The sequence below is a fragment of the Bactrocera dorsalis genome, chromosome 3 (assembly GCF_023373825.1).
Source record: "Bactrocera dorsalis isolate Fly_Bdor chromosome 3, ASM2337382v1, whole genome shotgun sequence".
In the NCBI taxonomy this organism is placed as follows: Eukaryota; Metazoa; Arthropoda; class Insecta; order Diptera; family Tephritidae; genus Bactrocera; species Bactrocera dorsalis.
In genome coordinates this window covers 20223091-20239710 of record NC_064305.1, presented here as the reverse complement: position 1 = coordinate 20239710, position 16620 = coordinate 20223091, and the positions used below count along the sequence as shown (strand labels likewise).

Genomic DNA, 16620 nt, shown 5'->3' with positions numbered 1-16620 from the left:
AGAATTTTGCACACTGACTTGTAGCAAAGACTTCTGCTTAAAAGATGCACGGAAAAGGTCCCATTGGTATGTGATCCCGCAATGCCTGCTCCAATGCTTTCCGGTGTTTTCGAGCCGTCAGTGTATCACTGAATACCTCAGAGCTCACCGAAGACGCTATTGCTGCTACTTTATTATTTTTCGAAAGGATCTTGGTTTACGGGATATCAAAATCCATCTCGCGCAAGAATTGTAAACGAACGACTCTTAATCGCGTCGGCGTTCGGTGAATGGAAGATGGCTACCGATGCCTTTTTTCACAAAAAAAAACTATGAAGCTCACTTTTGGTTGCATGGGTACGTTCATAAACACAATCCTGAAAAATTCACTGTTTGAAGTGCTCTGTGGGCAGTGGGAGTCATTGGTCTAGAGTCAATAGAGAACACTACAGAGACATATTTAATGTTAATGTGGACAGTCTTTGCTTCAAAAATTTTGGGCTACATGACATATGTATGTATATCCAATGAACCTACGCTACGTCCTGTAGCGCGGCATCCAAGATCTGGTGACGTCGCAGCTGAGCCCTTAAAGACATATGAGATCTTGGAAGAGAATATTCGGCGCAATATCACGCACATACGCGCCGATTACTGTAAAAGATTGTTGAAAGGTGGGTCTCTCGATTGGAATTAACATAATGTCAAACCTTTATCCTTCTAAAAAAGCAAAATTTTTGGCAATTATATACAATTAAATGCGTTTTATTTGCTCTTGAAAGCTATACATATGTGTAAAAAACACCCTTTAGTAAACATAGCTCAAGGCTATTTCTCAAACACAAATGTATATTACTTAAATGAAATTTTGACGATTCTAAATTTTATATTCTGTGAATTGTTGCTCACACGTGATCACTTAACATACATACATATTTCAACTACATTCTTCTCACAACATGTGGCGATTAGTTTGCTTTGTTCAAGTGACCTTTTTGCCTTTTTACATTATGAGATTGCCATTTCCTGAGATTTTCGTCCTTAATTTGTTCGAACAAAAACAATAATACATATGTATAGTATATGCATAATATCGGCGCACTTAGAAATGTATTTTATTATTTCCTCAGTAGCAGTGGAGCTGCATACATATGTAAATATGTATTTATAAAGACTTCGAGAATTTCGTACATAAATGAAATCAATTGATTTTTATGTGCGAGCATTGCATGTTAAATCAATTGGAATGTCAGTGCTGGCGAAAACAATAAAACTTCATTGTACGCGGTTAACACATACAGCTGAGTTTCGAAACACTTAACTAAGTGTGTGTTTTATGCCAAGCCATTTGGAGATGAAATTTTATTTAGAAATGTATAAAATTATGCATACTCAGGCACATATCGTCAACTAAAATGCAAAATAACGTAACATTGCTTGTCATAAGTTTACAGGCGAAGGAAAAACGATATAATAGAAATCACTTATATTGAAAGAAATTTGAGTTTTGGTTATAAAATGGTTATATATTGGTTATAATACACTCATATTGTAACAAAAATGGTTATATATCGAATATTATATCTGACAACGATTTTCAAGTTTTTCGAAGATACTTTGCTTTGCATTTTAAGTGACGATATGTATATTTGTATAGTGTTTTTATAAGCCTAGATATATAGAAATGTGCATTTATGCAAATATTTTAGTCACTGATCGAACCGGAAAAGCATTGGTACACATTAGAAATAGAAAAATTAATTCAATTCAGTAACAATGAGCAAGAACAAATCAAAGTTATTTATTTTAGTTTCTATATTCAAAGAATTTTGATACTCTTTTTTTAAATTATTTATCCATTAGTTAATGCATTTATTCATTTAATGCAAAGTCAATAAATTTGTTATGTGCAAATAGTACATGCATGATGGAAATCTTTATATTCATATGTATGACTTTCTTGGTTTCAGCTCATACGCCGAGTTAAAATTTTAGCTACATTCTCCACTGAGCGAATGTTTTGGGCGGAAATTGTAAGCGGCATAGTGAATTTGATTTACTTCAATTGAATTGAATGCCATTATTCGAGCTTTGTTGCTTTCGTTACGGCTTTTGTTGCAGCTCCGCCGGCACATCCACTGTAAACTCAACCATTTTTTGTGCAACGCCGAAAAGTTTGCCATATCCGCGCTGGGCATCCGCTGCTGTTCGCAATACACAATTCCATGAGAGTTTTACGATCTTTTCCAGCTTATTGTGCGCTTGGTACATTGCATTTTAAAGGGTGTCTAAATACGTTCTGATTTAAAATTAACGGTAATCGTAGGAAGTTCATCAATCGCCACTGGCTTATTAGTATAGACCATAGACTTGAGGAAATAATCTAACGACGTGAAATTGCACTACCTAGACGGCCAATTGACTGGGCCATTTCGTGAGATAACACGTTAACCAAACTTGGTTATCAATGAACGGATTGTGACATTCGCTGTGTGGCTTGCGACGCCGCTCTGTTGGAACCAAATATTTTCCAAGTCCATATCATCCAATTCGGGCCAAAAATATTTGGTTATCATTGAGCGTTAGCGATTCCCAATCACAGCAACGTTCCGGACTTGATCATCACGGAAGAAGTACGGCCCATAAACCACACCAAACGGGTTGCAATGGTATGTCATGGAGTACGTGTGGTTTGCTGTCCGACCAATAAGGATTATGACGACTATAAATTGAACGTAATGCTCTTAAAGTTGAGGCCACTGACTCCGAATTTCGATAGCAAATTTAAATAATTTTGACTCGTTGGATGGAATATCTTTCCATGATCACTGAAAAAAATTGATTAATTGAATATAATAAAAATGATGGAATATTTTCACATATTTTTCAACACCCTTTATACAGTAACATAATTTTATACAAATGTTTACCCTCGCTTGAGTTTAGTTGCAGTTGCAGTTACTGGATAGTTGCAACAACCGTGGTAAAGTATTACTATTCGTAGTTACAACAGCAACAACAACAAAAGAGGAACAGCAACAATTTACTATCACTTCATTTCAAACTTCGCTTTTGTGCAAAGTTCATTGGCTTCCCGGCGTGAACTGTGTGACGGTGAGCTGTTGGGTGGCACCATAACAAGCAACACTGCACGTAAAAGTTGTTCGATGAAAAGTATAACGAAATGCACTCCACGCGCTAAAGTGCATTCAATTTTGAAGTTTGGTGCGCTACAAGTGAAATGTTAAAAGGTTTTGTTTATTTTTATACCCCGGACAGGGTATGGTACGTTGATAGATAGATAGGTAGAGTGGCTGTCTGACGAAGCACCTAGGCCTTTGGGAGGCCCATTGTGATAACACCAGGACTAATATTCCCTCACTCTATTGTCTCCTTTCTAACCAGCCCGTGCTTCTGATGGAGTTTTTAATATCTGAAACGTCATCCCGAAACCCTCGAACGAAAAAAAAATCTTTCTCCGTTTGCAGTGATTCCGGCCTTCTTCATGGAAGAATCCATGAATTTATAAAAACATTAAGAGGCATTAGAAAAGAAAATATGCGCTCCCAAGTGCTTAAGTCTTGACCTCCCAAACGCGGGACAGTCAAGAAAGAAGTGTTAAGTTGCTTTCACCTCATCTTCATTCAGCTTCTGCAATTGGCGTCTGGTACGATTCCTAACCTTACTGCATGGTTGCCAATAGGGCAATGGCCCGTTAAAAGTCCCAAAACTTCCACGAAGCCCAGTTATCTAAAAGTAGAACACAAAAGGATACGGGAGCACCGGCCCGCTCCCATTCTACCGATAATGGTTCTAGGGTGATTTTTCTTGTTAGCTTGTTAATGAGTTCAAGGCTAGTGTCGCCGCTCTACCATCTGAGGGGATGATCACTTCTATGAAGAAGGCTGCACTCCGGAGCAGTAAATCAACCGCGCCCTGGAAGACACTGCAATAGTCAGGAAGTCTGAAACTGGAGCTGATAGAGAGCTCCTGCCGTAAACCCCTCCATCAACCTTCTGTTTTTAGCCTGCCTACTTGAAATTTTAGTATGTTAGGTATAGACTATGAAAATTTTTTTCTTGTTATTTTTTGTCTTTTTGTCCACTCACTTCTAACTTCCAATAGTTCATTTTCCAATCGAGTTTATTAAATGTTGCACAATTTATCTTGTTTCTCAGCGGATATTTATTTGTTGCTAGTTAATATTATGACAAAAATGTCTAATTTAATGGTTGTTGCATTTTTCATTTTTTGATTCTATTAATATAGTTTTATTCAATTTTATTTGTTTTAAAACTTTTTATCTTTCATACATATCTGCAATGCAATTTTTATCACATCGGGTAAACACTTTAATTGCGATAATATTAAAAATGCATGATTGTTTGGGAAACTCCCACACTTTTTCACTGTCAATTTTTTCCTTTCACACCGGCAACCATTTGCTGCCTACCTGTCATCATTATTCGCAATAACAATACTTCATTCATATAACGGATATACTCCATTGCATGACTCTTTTTCACACTCGCAGCAATTAATTAAATTTATCTCAAGCCAATCTTTCTCTGTTTTCATATTTGTTGCTAAATAGCATAATATCTGTAACATTATTGCTATGTGGCGAATGCAAATAAATTGCGTGAATATTTGATCGATGGATTATTGAATTATAACGATGAGAATATCCTTGAAGTGCAAGCATACACGGGTATGCACATCATATATACTATATACATATGTATATATGTATATATGTATATATTATTCGTGCAGTTACAGAACAGCAAAAGGTTGGGAAATGTACAACGGAAGTGTGTATAATGATGAATTATGTAAACATCTCCTACATATTGATGATTGAATCGGAAGTTTTGCATTAAATAAAGTAAGCGTAAGTTTGAAACTAATAATAATTGATATTGTGAAGTGCATACGTGTATTATATCGACTGAAAAAATATGTACATACATACTCAATTATTATAAAGCTAATGAAAACTCGATTCAGCCGTTTAGATTTTAAATAGAAATGTTTTTAATAGCTCGAGTAATTATATTTGGGAGAAATGTTGCTCAAATTATAGGTTGACTTTATAATAATGTCTTTCATTTTAGCTCAAAATTTTTATTTTTTAAGTGTAAAAGTTAACATATTTTTGGATTAGTAAAATATAGATGATATTTGCAAAAATTAAATTATTCTTAAAGAATTGATTAATTTTATAATAATAAGAGGATAACGAGTTATATGTTTTTAATATTTTATCTTTAATTATTTGCTTTTTATTTTTTTTTTTATATTTAGTATATTTTATTTTTTTATTATTCCCTTCTTCTATTCTATTTTTCCGTAAAATTATTTTATTTGTAATTTTTTACATATTAAATTAATATTTATTGCATGCAATTTTCAGTCAGTTTTTGAAATCAAGATTTTGTTCGTTCAATGCCACTATTTCCGTAAGCAACTATTGTGAATGTGCAAGTGTGGCGATCAAATGAAGCATTTGACACAACAATTATAAACCTTCATTAGCCGAGTCCGTTCAACAAACGTCTATTTCGTGCGCCCGTTTACAGTTTGGTGGTCGAATGTTCGAATTCCACTGCGGGCGTCTGAGCTAATAAATTTACAAATTTTCTAGTTAGTTAGTTTCTTCTGTTCAGTGTGCCCTAGTTGTATCAACGGAAAGTTGCTGGTTCAAATGCGTTTCCATTATACTAAGGGGGCTATAGAAATATACAACTCCACGGGGTCGCTGCGATTTACAAAGCTTTAAGATCCTACTAAAAACAAATCACGTATGACAATTTTTTTTTTATTAATAAATACTCTTATTTTATTTACTTTTATTTATTTTTTTTTTTTTGGATTGGTAAAAATAATACTGCAGCAGATGTTATATTGCGACAAATATTTAATTTTTTATTAGTAATTTGTGAAACATACATATTTGCAATAGCTGAAATAGTATATTGATTATTAGTTTTATTATTTTTTTTTTATTAAATTGAGTTATTATTTTGAAAAATTTTCGGCTTAAATGAGAAACTTTAGTTTTAAAGTATACCAATTAATGTTCAGTTTTAATTATATTAATTTTTATTTGTTAGGACTAACAACAAATAAAACTGAACTAAAATACTAAAAAGAAGTTGACAAAAATACTTAAAATTTATTTTGTGAATTATTGCGTGAAAAATATTAATTGCTACAGTGGCACTTAAATTTAAAGAAAAATTTTAATATCTAATAATAAATTTTCTAAAATCTAATACGCTAAATAGGCAATAAAGAGGCAGTCGATTTTTTTCTCAATTCAATATGCACTTTCGTTATTAATACATGATAAATGAAATTGATTAACTGTATGTGATCTAAGGAGGGTTGCAAATAATTCGTTAACTAAATAATTGAGTTCATATTTTAATTAAATTGTTTTTATTTTGTAATCATAAAAATAGTAATTTAAAATTTTTTTCTAATCCCAAATACCTAATTTAAAAAAAAAAAATATAATCTCGAACTTATAATTTAAAATTAAAAAACAAGACGTTGTTAAATACTCTAAAATTTATCCAAATATTTAAATTAAAAAATATTTTCTTATATTTAAAAATAAAAATTGAATTCCAAAATCAGAACTAAAATTTGAGTGTTTAATTTTCAAGATAATGTTAACAAATTTGAAATAAAAAATTTGCAACCGTGCTTATGTGTGTATGTTTCGAGAGTATGATCGAGAAAAAGACATATTGCACAAAATAACAAATAACAACAATTACAAGACGAGTATAACAGAATAACAATTCAAATGTTAAATGGTGCTGTTATGCATGTTTTATCCTGTTATAAGTAGTTATTTTAAATTGATATAAAAAATCAGGCGGTGATCTGTAAATTACTAAGTACATTCGGTGTAATAAATTCGCTTAAAGTTATTTAATTTTTTGTTTAGTGCAATTAAAAACTAAAGCAAATTTATTATCTCTCTCTTTGAGTAAATAAGTGAAATATAATATAATACGAAATAGAGAAATTAATAGTAAAAAAGTAATTAGTTGTAGAAAATACTAACTACAGAAAATTGTAATAATAAGTTACTAATATAAACATTACTAAATAATTAAAAAATAATGCCTACATACTAAAAAATATACAAAAATAAAAAAGGTTGATTCTACACCTAATATATTTTAGAAATTCGCATGATTTTGTCTCATTGTATATTAGTTTTGTTGGCTTGGTAAATTTCAATTGATATGTCGAAACAGCAATTGTAAAGTTTTGTTATATAAGTTTGTTTACTGAAACGCGTTAATTCATTTTTAAACTGAAACAATGCTGAGAACTTTTGGATATAATCGTTCAGAATGATTTTATTTTTTTCCAGTTTTTTTCTATTCCCAACAATGAATTTGTTTCGTTTGTTGTGCGTGCCACTCGGTCTATTAAATTACACGCGGCCTTTGTGCTACAACACTACTAATTTGAATTTAGCTTTTTGTGGCGATCACGTTTATTTAAATAAACTCCCACTGAATTGTTTAAATGGTTCTCCAAATAAATCATGAAAAAAGCGCTGACCTACTTTTATTGAATGCATAGCATCACTATTGCTGCGCTTAGCGGGAGTCGGTCAGTTCATTGGCTCTATTTTTACCCATCCTGTTCTTTATGTTAAATTAAATGTATTTTTTGTGGCTTATTAAGATCGAAGGCGTTTTATAGGCTTCTTTTATTGTATATACTTTTTTTCGTTCGTTTCGATTCGTTTAGGCTGATTAGGGGGAAGGTGCGTTTTTGTTGATTGTTTTTGGTGTAAGTGACATTGAACTAAACTTTTACTGATTTCCTTCGCTATTTTTGTGGCATTTTAAATTTTCTACAAAAACAATGTAGATTCTAAATCTCCGTGCAGTTTCCAAAGTTTTATTTCTGTCAATAAAAAAAACTTTTTTGGAAATTGCAGGTCAAATGTTAGTTCTATAATACGAAACGGCGTATTGGTTGAATTAGGCCCCCATCTATTACAGAGCTGTTATTTACATTGCATACACCCTTGCTATTGTTGTCCCAAACCCGTTATGTGATGATATTTTTGAAATGTAAACATGCAGATTAGTTTAGTTGTGTATAGTATGTATTTGATACATTTTAATTTTTCAATTTATTAAATATTTAACATAAACTTATGTATTTATCTTTATCGTATATAATTTAAATGTATTTGTATTCGTTTAAGTATTTTTGCACATATTTTGTTTAACAAGTTTTTTTTAGTAGCTCTCATTGCTTTGCCCTCTTCACACTACCAATTCCGTCTTCTTCTTCATGTACATGCTTTGTATATGTTGGTGTGTAAGCGTGACTTCTGTCTGGCTTATTTAATATTTAACTTAATATTACTACAATAATAACAAACATTAAACAATTAATGTCTTTGGGCGAGCGAACAAAAAAAGTGATAATAATAATATTAAACGACAAACAACAGACAAATGAATGAACGACGAAAGAGTTGCTGTATGTGTGTGTGTGTTTGAAATGATAGTATTTGTAGCAGTTACAGTAGCGTTTGCTGCTAGTCTAATCACCTCCCCGACAGTTCTTCTAACGCTAGCGTGTCACATCATCCATCCACACCAAACAAATTTAGACAAATTCATAGCCAATGCCAAATTGAAAACCATTCACTGGTTTGTCGCTCGCATATTTTCGTACCGGTATGCAATAATTCATTTCAATGCGTGCACGTTCGGCTAATTTAAATGCTAGGCCAACACCAAAAGCGCTGCGCATGTTTTCTAGAAAAGTGAAGAAATAAATAAATGCATGAAATACTTATATACACACATATTAAAATTTTATTGGTAGATTTAGTAAATATATATGGGTAAAAAATTACAAATTAGAAAATAATACTAAAAGAACCTTAAATAAAATTGAAAAGCTTTTAAAATATATCGACAGGCTTTCGTAGCTTCATATAACGCATAAATAAACCAAAGTAAAATTGCAAAAAAAACGTTTATGTATCTTACCTGCTGAAAATGAGTTGAAGCCTCCACAATTGTAGAATAAATGTGTACGGAAATTATTAGCCAATCCCTTGAATACGTGATTGAACGGCAAGGGACCCCACAAGTGAAGACCAGTGCACCAATGAGTCTGAAAGAAATAGAAAAAGTATTACAAATACTAAAGCATAAATTGCAACTAATGAAAATCCTACCTGCGCACCGATGGATGTGCCATCCACCACCGGACCAGCGCCGCCGTACTTGAATCCTCGAAGCGTCAGTGGACCACCACAGTAGAATAAACTACTGATTGGTAGTACTGTTGTGTTTTTAGTCTCCTTAATTACACCAATGCGACCACAAACTTGTGCCACAAGTCCGGCAATCAATGGCACACTTATTTCACCATGCGTAGTGCTGCTCATGTAGGCAACATTGCCACCCAAACCACAATACTCGTTAACTGATTTCAACATTAGGCCTTGTGTGGGAAATACGGGATTATCACGCTGATCATAAATTACAGAATAACGCACCAGTGATGCCAATTTGGGGCCACAATGTTCGCGTATGGCAAATGGAACTTGTTTCGCCAGCAAAGACGTTTCGCGTATAGACGCCTCATACTGTATGGAGTGGGTGAGCTGTTGAAAAAAAACCAAAAACCACAAATTAGTGTGGGAAGTATTTTAAGTAGATGGACACTTACCTCAAAGGGATAGAGCGAGTTAATTGAGAAATCTGTCAAGAAACCCAAATTGGCATTTTGAAAAGAGCTAATATCCATGCGATCCACGTGTCGGAAGAGTGAAAGGGAGACTCTGTGTGGCATTAAAATAATTTTAATTTAACGGTTTTGCAAAATTTATCGATTAATTTTAAACTCACTCTGGTCGATTCTCTACGAAGCGCGTATGAAAGAATGACTTCCAGAAACGCAGTTGCAATTCATTGGCGCGTGTTGTCGCATAGGAGCCTTGCAGTGAAACACTTTCACCGCGTCCAAACAAATTCGGTATGCTCAATTCGGTGCGCAGTGAACCTTCATTTTGGCCCACTTCAGTGCCCACAGAGCCAACAAGGCGCGACAATTCTTGACCCTTCAGCGTAATCTCATAGCCATTGGGTGAGGCGTTCTCGCCCTTACTCACGTCAACGCGCACCTGTACATCTTTGAAAATGCCCAATTCATGGAGGTAGGACTTGGCGCTATAAATAATTTTCAAAATAATTATTAATGAAAAAATGAAAGGCTTCATAATTGGATAAGCAATTACTTCATTGACTCAATCATGAGGTCTTGAAAATTGCGCGCTTTAAACAGTCCTTCGGCTGCCTTCATAACGTAGTCATTGTGTGTGCGCAGCAAACCGCTGACATTTACACGTTCCACGTGAGCCTGACGTGCGTGACAGTGTTAATTAGGTTTACACAGTGTAGGCATATTTCATAACGTAATTACTCACTGGTATTTTGGATAAATCCACCTTTGCCTGCTCTTTCACAGTACGCGTGGGTCTCGGCATTTTGTTGCTGATTTATTTACACTTAAAAGCTGCTTGATTGTTGTAGTTCTAATAAATGCGACGACTGCAAAAAAAATATATGTATTTATTAAAAATATAGAATTTATACTTTTAATAAAAAAAATTTGATTTTAAATTAAATTTATAATTTTAATAAAAATAATTTTTTATATTTTTTATTAATTATTTTAAAAATTTAAAGAAATCGTTATACATTCAATAAAAGCAGACAAAATAATTAAAAATAAAATTTAAATCTAAATGTGTGAAATAATAATAAGAAAATTTAAATTATATGGCAGCACTTTAAGTCGTGGGAAAGGTTGAATACATTCGCAAAACCTAATAAATAAATATTTGTCAGATATTTTTACATCTATACATGCATTAAAAACATTTTGCATTCTTAAAATTTACTTGAAATTCTAACAATTTTCTTCTTTAATTGCAGATCGAATTGGAGAATCTCAATAGCGCAACAGATGAAATTAATAAGCTCGAAATTGAATTAGAGGTAAATAGAAAGGAATGACGAATTTCAATAACACAATGTTCATAGTTTTCTGCAGAAAATAATAATTTTACATTCATATTATTTCAGGAAGCTAATTCCACATTCCGTATACTCTTAAATGAATCTACAAGACGACTAAAATTATCATCAAAAAAGTTGGGCAGCTGCATTGAAAAGGCACGACCCTACTATGAGGCATTGGAAAAAGCGCGTGAGGCGCAAATTGAGTGCCAGAAGGCGGCAGTGAAATTTCAACGCGCTAATGGTTAGTTAAACGATGCAAGATGATAAATTTAAAAAAAAGTAAAGCAAAAGATTTAAAAGAGCAATAAAGTATATATTTTTTTTTGCATATTTGGTTACACATATTAAAAATAATAATAACATTTTCTCAAAAATAAATGCAGTAACAATAACTATAAATTTGTAATCTTCACAGAAATTCATGCTGCCGCTAAGGAAACCGTGGCTTTAGCCGAGCAGCGTTTTATGTCCAATTCACACGAGTGGCAATTCGACAATGCCTGGCAGGAAATGTTAAATCATGCCACACAAAAGGTAATGGATGCGGAAAAGCAAAAGGCAGAGTGTCATGAGGAACATCAACAACGCGCTATGGTCTTCAGCACAGCCGAACAAACGGTAAGCAAACTAAGTTTTGTACATAAAAAGAAAAAAAAAATAATTACAAAATTAACTCTAATACCCTTAGGTTCAACAACTTGAAGAACGTTTCCGTCGTAGCATAAATAAATCACGCCCGTATTTCGAAGAGAAACAAATTTGCAATGATCAGCTGCTAACACAAAAGGAACGCATACACGAACTACAGCAGCAGGTACAAACAGCAAAGAACACCTACGCCACAGCGCTACGCAATCTGGAACGCATTAGCGAAGACATACACCGTCAGCGTGGTGATTTCCAACAAATGGGTGCACCACCACCGGGTCCACGTGAACCGGGCGTTGGCGCCGAACTAAATTCGCCTACAACGACAACGCTGCCACCGTTGCCCGACTTCCAATTGGAGTTGGAGAAGTGTGATTATCCTTCAATTGCCGGCAGCCAAATATCGCTGAGTGGCAATTCGCATCGTTCCAGCGATTTGGCGAGTGTCAGCACTCAACCTGCCTCCATGAGCCACAGTGTTGGTGGCGATGAATCCGAAACCGAAGAGTGTGAAGCCGACTATGCGGATAGTGCTGAATTGAATGGTGTCGTAGATGAACGTGATCTCGAAGAACTGCGTCAGAAGGTGAAAATACTCGCAGTACGCCCGATCGAGGGTGGCGATGGTGAACAACAGCGCAATGATATGTGGGAACATGAATTAACCGCCACCGTAAATAAGTTAGATCAATTAATGCTAATGAATGAATGTGCGTTGAAGCAACAGAAGCAGCTTAAAATGAAACAACAGCAGCAGCAGCAACAAAAACAACCTGAACGGCAAATGACTGGCGCCGGTGTACGTCCCGTTTCTTTAGGCGCGGAGGCACCAGCACAAATGTACGATATTGTACACGCCAAACCGGCAGCAGTGGTTGAGGAAATCGACGAAGATGACGTTGATGTAGTTGTGGTGACGGGCAAGGCAGGACCGCTCGTACAAATCACACATGCCAAGCAGCCAGAACCGCAAGTCGATGCTGGGGTGGTCAGTTATCCAGCTACGCCCGAACACACTGTACAGCCCTTGAAGAAATTACAGCAGAAATTGGGTCCCTTGCCAACGGTGAATGTTTCGATGCGTGAATTGCCATTGTTAGCACGTCTCTCCAACGAAATACTCGACCGTACAACTAGCAACAATAGAGTCCGTCAGTTGCGGCGACGTTCGCTGGACTAAAGGGCTGCGGCCAGCCAGTCGCGCTGGCTTTTGGGTAATTTTAAGCGAGCATTAGTTAGCAATAAGCGGGGAGCGTAATACGTGTTACATGAGCATTGCTTAAGGTACACACATAACTACTAATTACCTATGCATACGGATATTTTTTAAGTTTACATCTAATAAATATATATTTGTGAAAGTAATTATTTTTGTGCAAAAGAAAAAGAAAATTCGCAGTTAAAATTGTTTACCATGTAAAAGTATAATTATTGCAAAATCAAATGTAATATTTATTTGAAATAATTGTAAAAATAAATAAATATCGATATTATTGTATAACTAATTGTTTATGTAGGATAAATCATTAAAAATAAAAATGAAAGTGCAAATCTCCAATTATCAATAAATTAATAGAAATAAATATCTAGAATCGCTATAGAATACTACTTTCAATTTTAAAAGAGAGAATTTTAAATAAATGTGAATATTCCAATTAGGGTAAGCTTGCAAGTACACATTTCCAAAAAAGTTTTGCGAAGAAGCAACTGAATTGAGCAAAATCGTGAAGGACAGCTACTGTCTGCAGATTCTGAATTAATATTATATAACTAAAAATTAAAATAAGTAAACCGAAGTAAATAAAAGCAAAATTTAAGAAAAAAATACAATATTTGTTTTCTAAGAAGGTTTATTGCTCAGTATAGCGAAAAGGATAATTAAAAAATAATATTTTTTTAGGGTTGTGGTAAAATCGACGAAACTGATGCAGAAATATTTTTAAGCCAATAATTAACAAATTATTCCGAAATTCTATTGTTGTAGTGTTGAAGCGGTACAAAACATTCCAGAAGTAATTTCGGGGAATACAGTTCACAGTCCTTTGTCGCATAAAAATGCAGGTCCGTTACGGCTACTTAGATCCGCCTATCGTGCGAACGGATTTTTGAAACTCTCGTTCATATCGTTAAAATAATAAAAAAATACCTACATTACCCGAAGTTATTTTGAATTGTCACTTCCTATGTATTTAATTTTCAGGCCCATATTTGAATAGAAAAATTCTTTGTTAAAAAGCCTCCATTAATTGTAAAAACCAAATCTGCATACTTTGAAAATTTCGTATTAAAGACATTTATTTTACTAAAACGCGACTTGAAATAAATAATATGTCAAATGACATATGATATAATAGAACCAACCACCATATATTTCATAAATGAGGTATTTCAATTACTATCACATAATTTTCAGATAGCAGTGATTAAAAATAAAGTTTACATGAAAAATACAAATATTTTTGGTTTCATAAGTCATAAACCAAAATTATGTGTAAGTATGTAAGTATGAGGCAACATTCAAATTGTAAATGCTGCTTTCTTATGACATCATACTTTTTTCTAGCGACCTTGGTTAATAAATTGATTCTTTATGAAAAACAAGGAGCTTTACTTTGAGATGAAAAGAATATTTTGTTTATCAAATAAATATTTATGTCATTAATACGGTGCATAGCTTTCTAATTCTGATGGAGTAAGTCATCAGGTGGTTGCTCTAAACGCAGATGGTATGGATGGGAAAATCTGCATCTTTTAATCAAATACTTAAGCATAGCAACCTGTGTTTTAGTAATATTATTAGTAGTGTATCAATATAGTAATTTATGCTTAAAGAACACATTAATTTAATAATTCCTTACTTATATAACCTTAATTTTACGCTGGATTTACCTTAAAGGTTGAACAACTCAGCTGTTTGTCACACACCTTCAACACTTTGTTTATACAACGCACTTTATATTCTTCACCTTTATTCTTTAAATTGTGCACTTATTTTTTTATTGGCGTTTTTTGGCACAATTTGTAAAAATCCACATTACAACCGAAAAAATGCAAAACACACACGACAAATAAAATTCGGCAAACTATCAAACGATAATAGCTGTCAGATGAAAACAGTTAACAGACAGCTGACACACAGGAACACCCAAATATATAAGAAAAGTTATAAATTATGGGTGAGTTACGTTGATATTTATACAAGTAACAGTATGAGTACGCATTTGTATTAGATTAAGTATAAAAACCCAAATTTTTCTAAGTTATTATTTTGTTAGGTATTGTTTTCATAAAATATATAAAATTTTTCTTATCACAAAACTTGAAAAAGTGGCACCTCTCACAAGCACAAATATTTAAAAATAAACAACACCTCCCACCACCCTTTATAAACAGCTGTTCTAGTTCTATAAGCTCAACCTAAAACACATTACCATAGACATACGTAACCGTTGCATTTCATAGAAATGGCACTTTCACATGCCCGGAAAGAGGAGATTCCTAAAGATGCTGTAATTATTAGTGAGGAGCAAGCACTAGCATACCAGTGGAGTGTTATTTCGGGATGGGAAAATCGGTGGGATGTGTGGAGCTTACGCTATGGGCCCGGCATACTAGGAGCTATGGCAGCGGCTACAGGCATCTACGTTAACAATCACTATCGCCGGAAATTGAAACTAGGCAATTATGGCAAGGCATCCACATACCTGCCAATCGTAGTCATACCTGCCATGTTTTCAGTGTTGTCACACAAATTTATGGTGCAAAGATATGTAATATTGGGTCAAAACAACGATTGTCCACTTTGCTTGCAATTACGTGCAGGTACTTTACAAGCCGGTCTAGGCGTTTGCTACCCAACTTTATTGGCACCTTTCGCAGCTTTCATGTTTGCCACACGTCATTACACGTATCGTTTGCCATCCGTAACGAAAGAGCCACTAGAAGTGTTTAAACTATGGCAGGGCATGACGCGACCTATATTGCCGATACTGGGAGCGGCGTTAGCTGGACAGGCAGTTGTGGCTATGTATATGACTTACAAAGAACAGATGCAAAATTGGCGCTTACATTTAAAAATGCAGCATTTAGAACAGTTAGCGGAGGAAAAGCAGCAGGAGGAAATAGCATTGGAGGCAGCAAAGAATTTTTAACCGCTTTGTTAAATTTATTTAAATTGTTTGCATCTATATTTAAAGCTGAATGTTAAGAAAATAGAAAATATGCCTTTAAACGAACAATTATACTGCTTATTGTGTGAATTTTCCAGACTGGTGAGTAGTTGCTAATTTGATTTATGTAGAAATAATTAGCTACATTGTGATGCACAAAATTCTATATATTTATTTGTTAAATCGTTAGTACAAACGCATACTTCGATTTAATAATGGTTTAGTAATATATCTTATACACTCTCAATATGTTTTACCAATTACATAAATTATACAATTAAAATTTAATTTTATACTTAATACCTTAATTCATGAAGTTTTTGTAAAATCTATTGCTTTTTCAACAAACTGAGCTAAAAAAATATCACTTAGTTAAATAGTAATTGGATGTTTAGATCATCGATTTATTTTTCACAAAAATAAAATCAATTTATTCTTATAGAAATTAAAGCGGTAATTAATTCATTAGGTAGGGAATTTTGAAATAATATATACAATATTAATTAGCAAGTTAAATTAAATTTATTAATTTGTTTTTCAAACACACATTTTGAACTGATAAGTTTTAATTAAGAACTCAAACATACAGAGTTGCATACTATTTCAAACCTAATTTTTTAGAAATGTACTTTTTTGAATATTTTGCTGGTGATTTGAAATGTTAATTCCAACATTTTAATAATAATAAATTATTAATTTTGTAATAGTAGCATAACTATTGATTATTTTTTTTG

At 33.6% G+C, this 16620-nt stretch overlaps 3 protein-coding genes across 4 annotated transcripts in view; 2 read left to right on the top strand and 1 right to left on the bottom strand.

The window, feature by feature from the left end:
* Positions 1-13322, top strand: part of LOC105222222 (SH3 domain-binding protein 5 homolog) — a 45309-nt gene extending 31987 nt beyond the window's left edge. Inside the window, exons 2-5 of the mRNA XM_011199450.4 lie at positions 10983-11045; positions 11133-11310; positions 11485-11687; positions 11758-13322. Of these exons, the coding sequence (XP_011197752.2) occupies positions 10983-11045; positions 11133-11310; positions 11485-11687; positions 11758-12897 (1584 nt within the window). The 3' untranslated portion in view covers positions 12898-13322. The remainder of the gene's footprint in view (positions 1-10982; positions 11046-11132; positions 11311-11484; positions 11688-11757) is intronic.
* LOC105222220 (SAM50-like protein CG7639) lies at positions 7699-14817 on the bottom strand. 2 transcript variants are annotated; one of them, XM_019988968.3, is made up of 8 exons: positions 14576-14817; positions 10472-10595; positions 10283-10404; positions 9894-10214; positions 9715-9826; positions 9218-9649; positions 9027-9153; positions 7699-8789 (listed from the first exon to the last, which is right to left on the bottom strand). In XM_019988968.3, exons 2-8 carry the CDS (start codon positions 10529-10531, stop codon positions 8638-8640), a joined length of 1326 nt encoding a protein of 441 aa, XP_019844527.1. In that variant the 5' UTR covers positions 10532-10595; positions 14576-14817; the 3' UTR covers positions 7699-8637. The 2 variants fall into 2 exon arrangements, with proteins under 2 accessions (XP_019844527.1, XP_011197751.1); XM_011199449.4 differs by having other exon boundaries at positions 14607-14817.
* Positions 14818-15107: 290 nt separating this feature from the next.
* On the top strand, positions 15108-15955 carry T126a (Transmembrane protein 126A). The gene has a single exon (XM_011199451.4). The coding sequence runs from the start codon at positions 15182-15184 to the stop codon at positions 15866-15868; it is 687 nt and encodes a 228-aa protein (XP_011197753.1). The 5' UTR covers positions 15108-15181; the 3' UTR covers positions 15869-15955.
* Positions 15956-16620: the final 665 nt, after the last annotated feature.

Excerpts from the sequence above, each read along its gene's own strand:
- T126a (XM_011199451.4), top strand. The coding sequence starts at position 15,182 with ATGGCACTTTCACATGCCCGGAAAGAGGAGATTCCTAAAGATGCTGTA.
- LOC105222220 (XM_019988968.3), bottom strand. The coding sequence starts at position 10,531 with ATGCCGAGACCCACGCGTACTGTGAAAGAGCAGGCAAAGGTGGATTTA. Across the intron at positions 9,827-9,893 it reads TTCGTAGAGAATCGACCAGA|AGTCTCCCTTTCACTCTTCC; the intron begins GTGAGTTTAAAA and ends AATGCCACACAG. Across the intron at positions 9,650-9,714 it reads ACTCGCTCTATCCCTTTGAG|CTCACCCACTCCATACAGTA; the intron begins GTAAGTGTCCAT and ends TTTTTTCAACAG.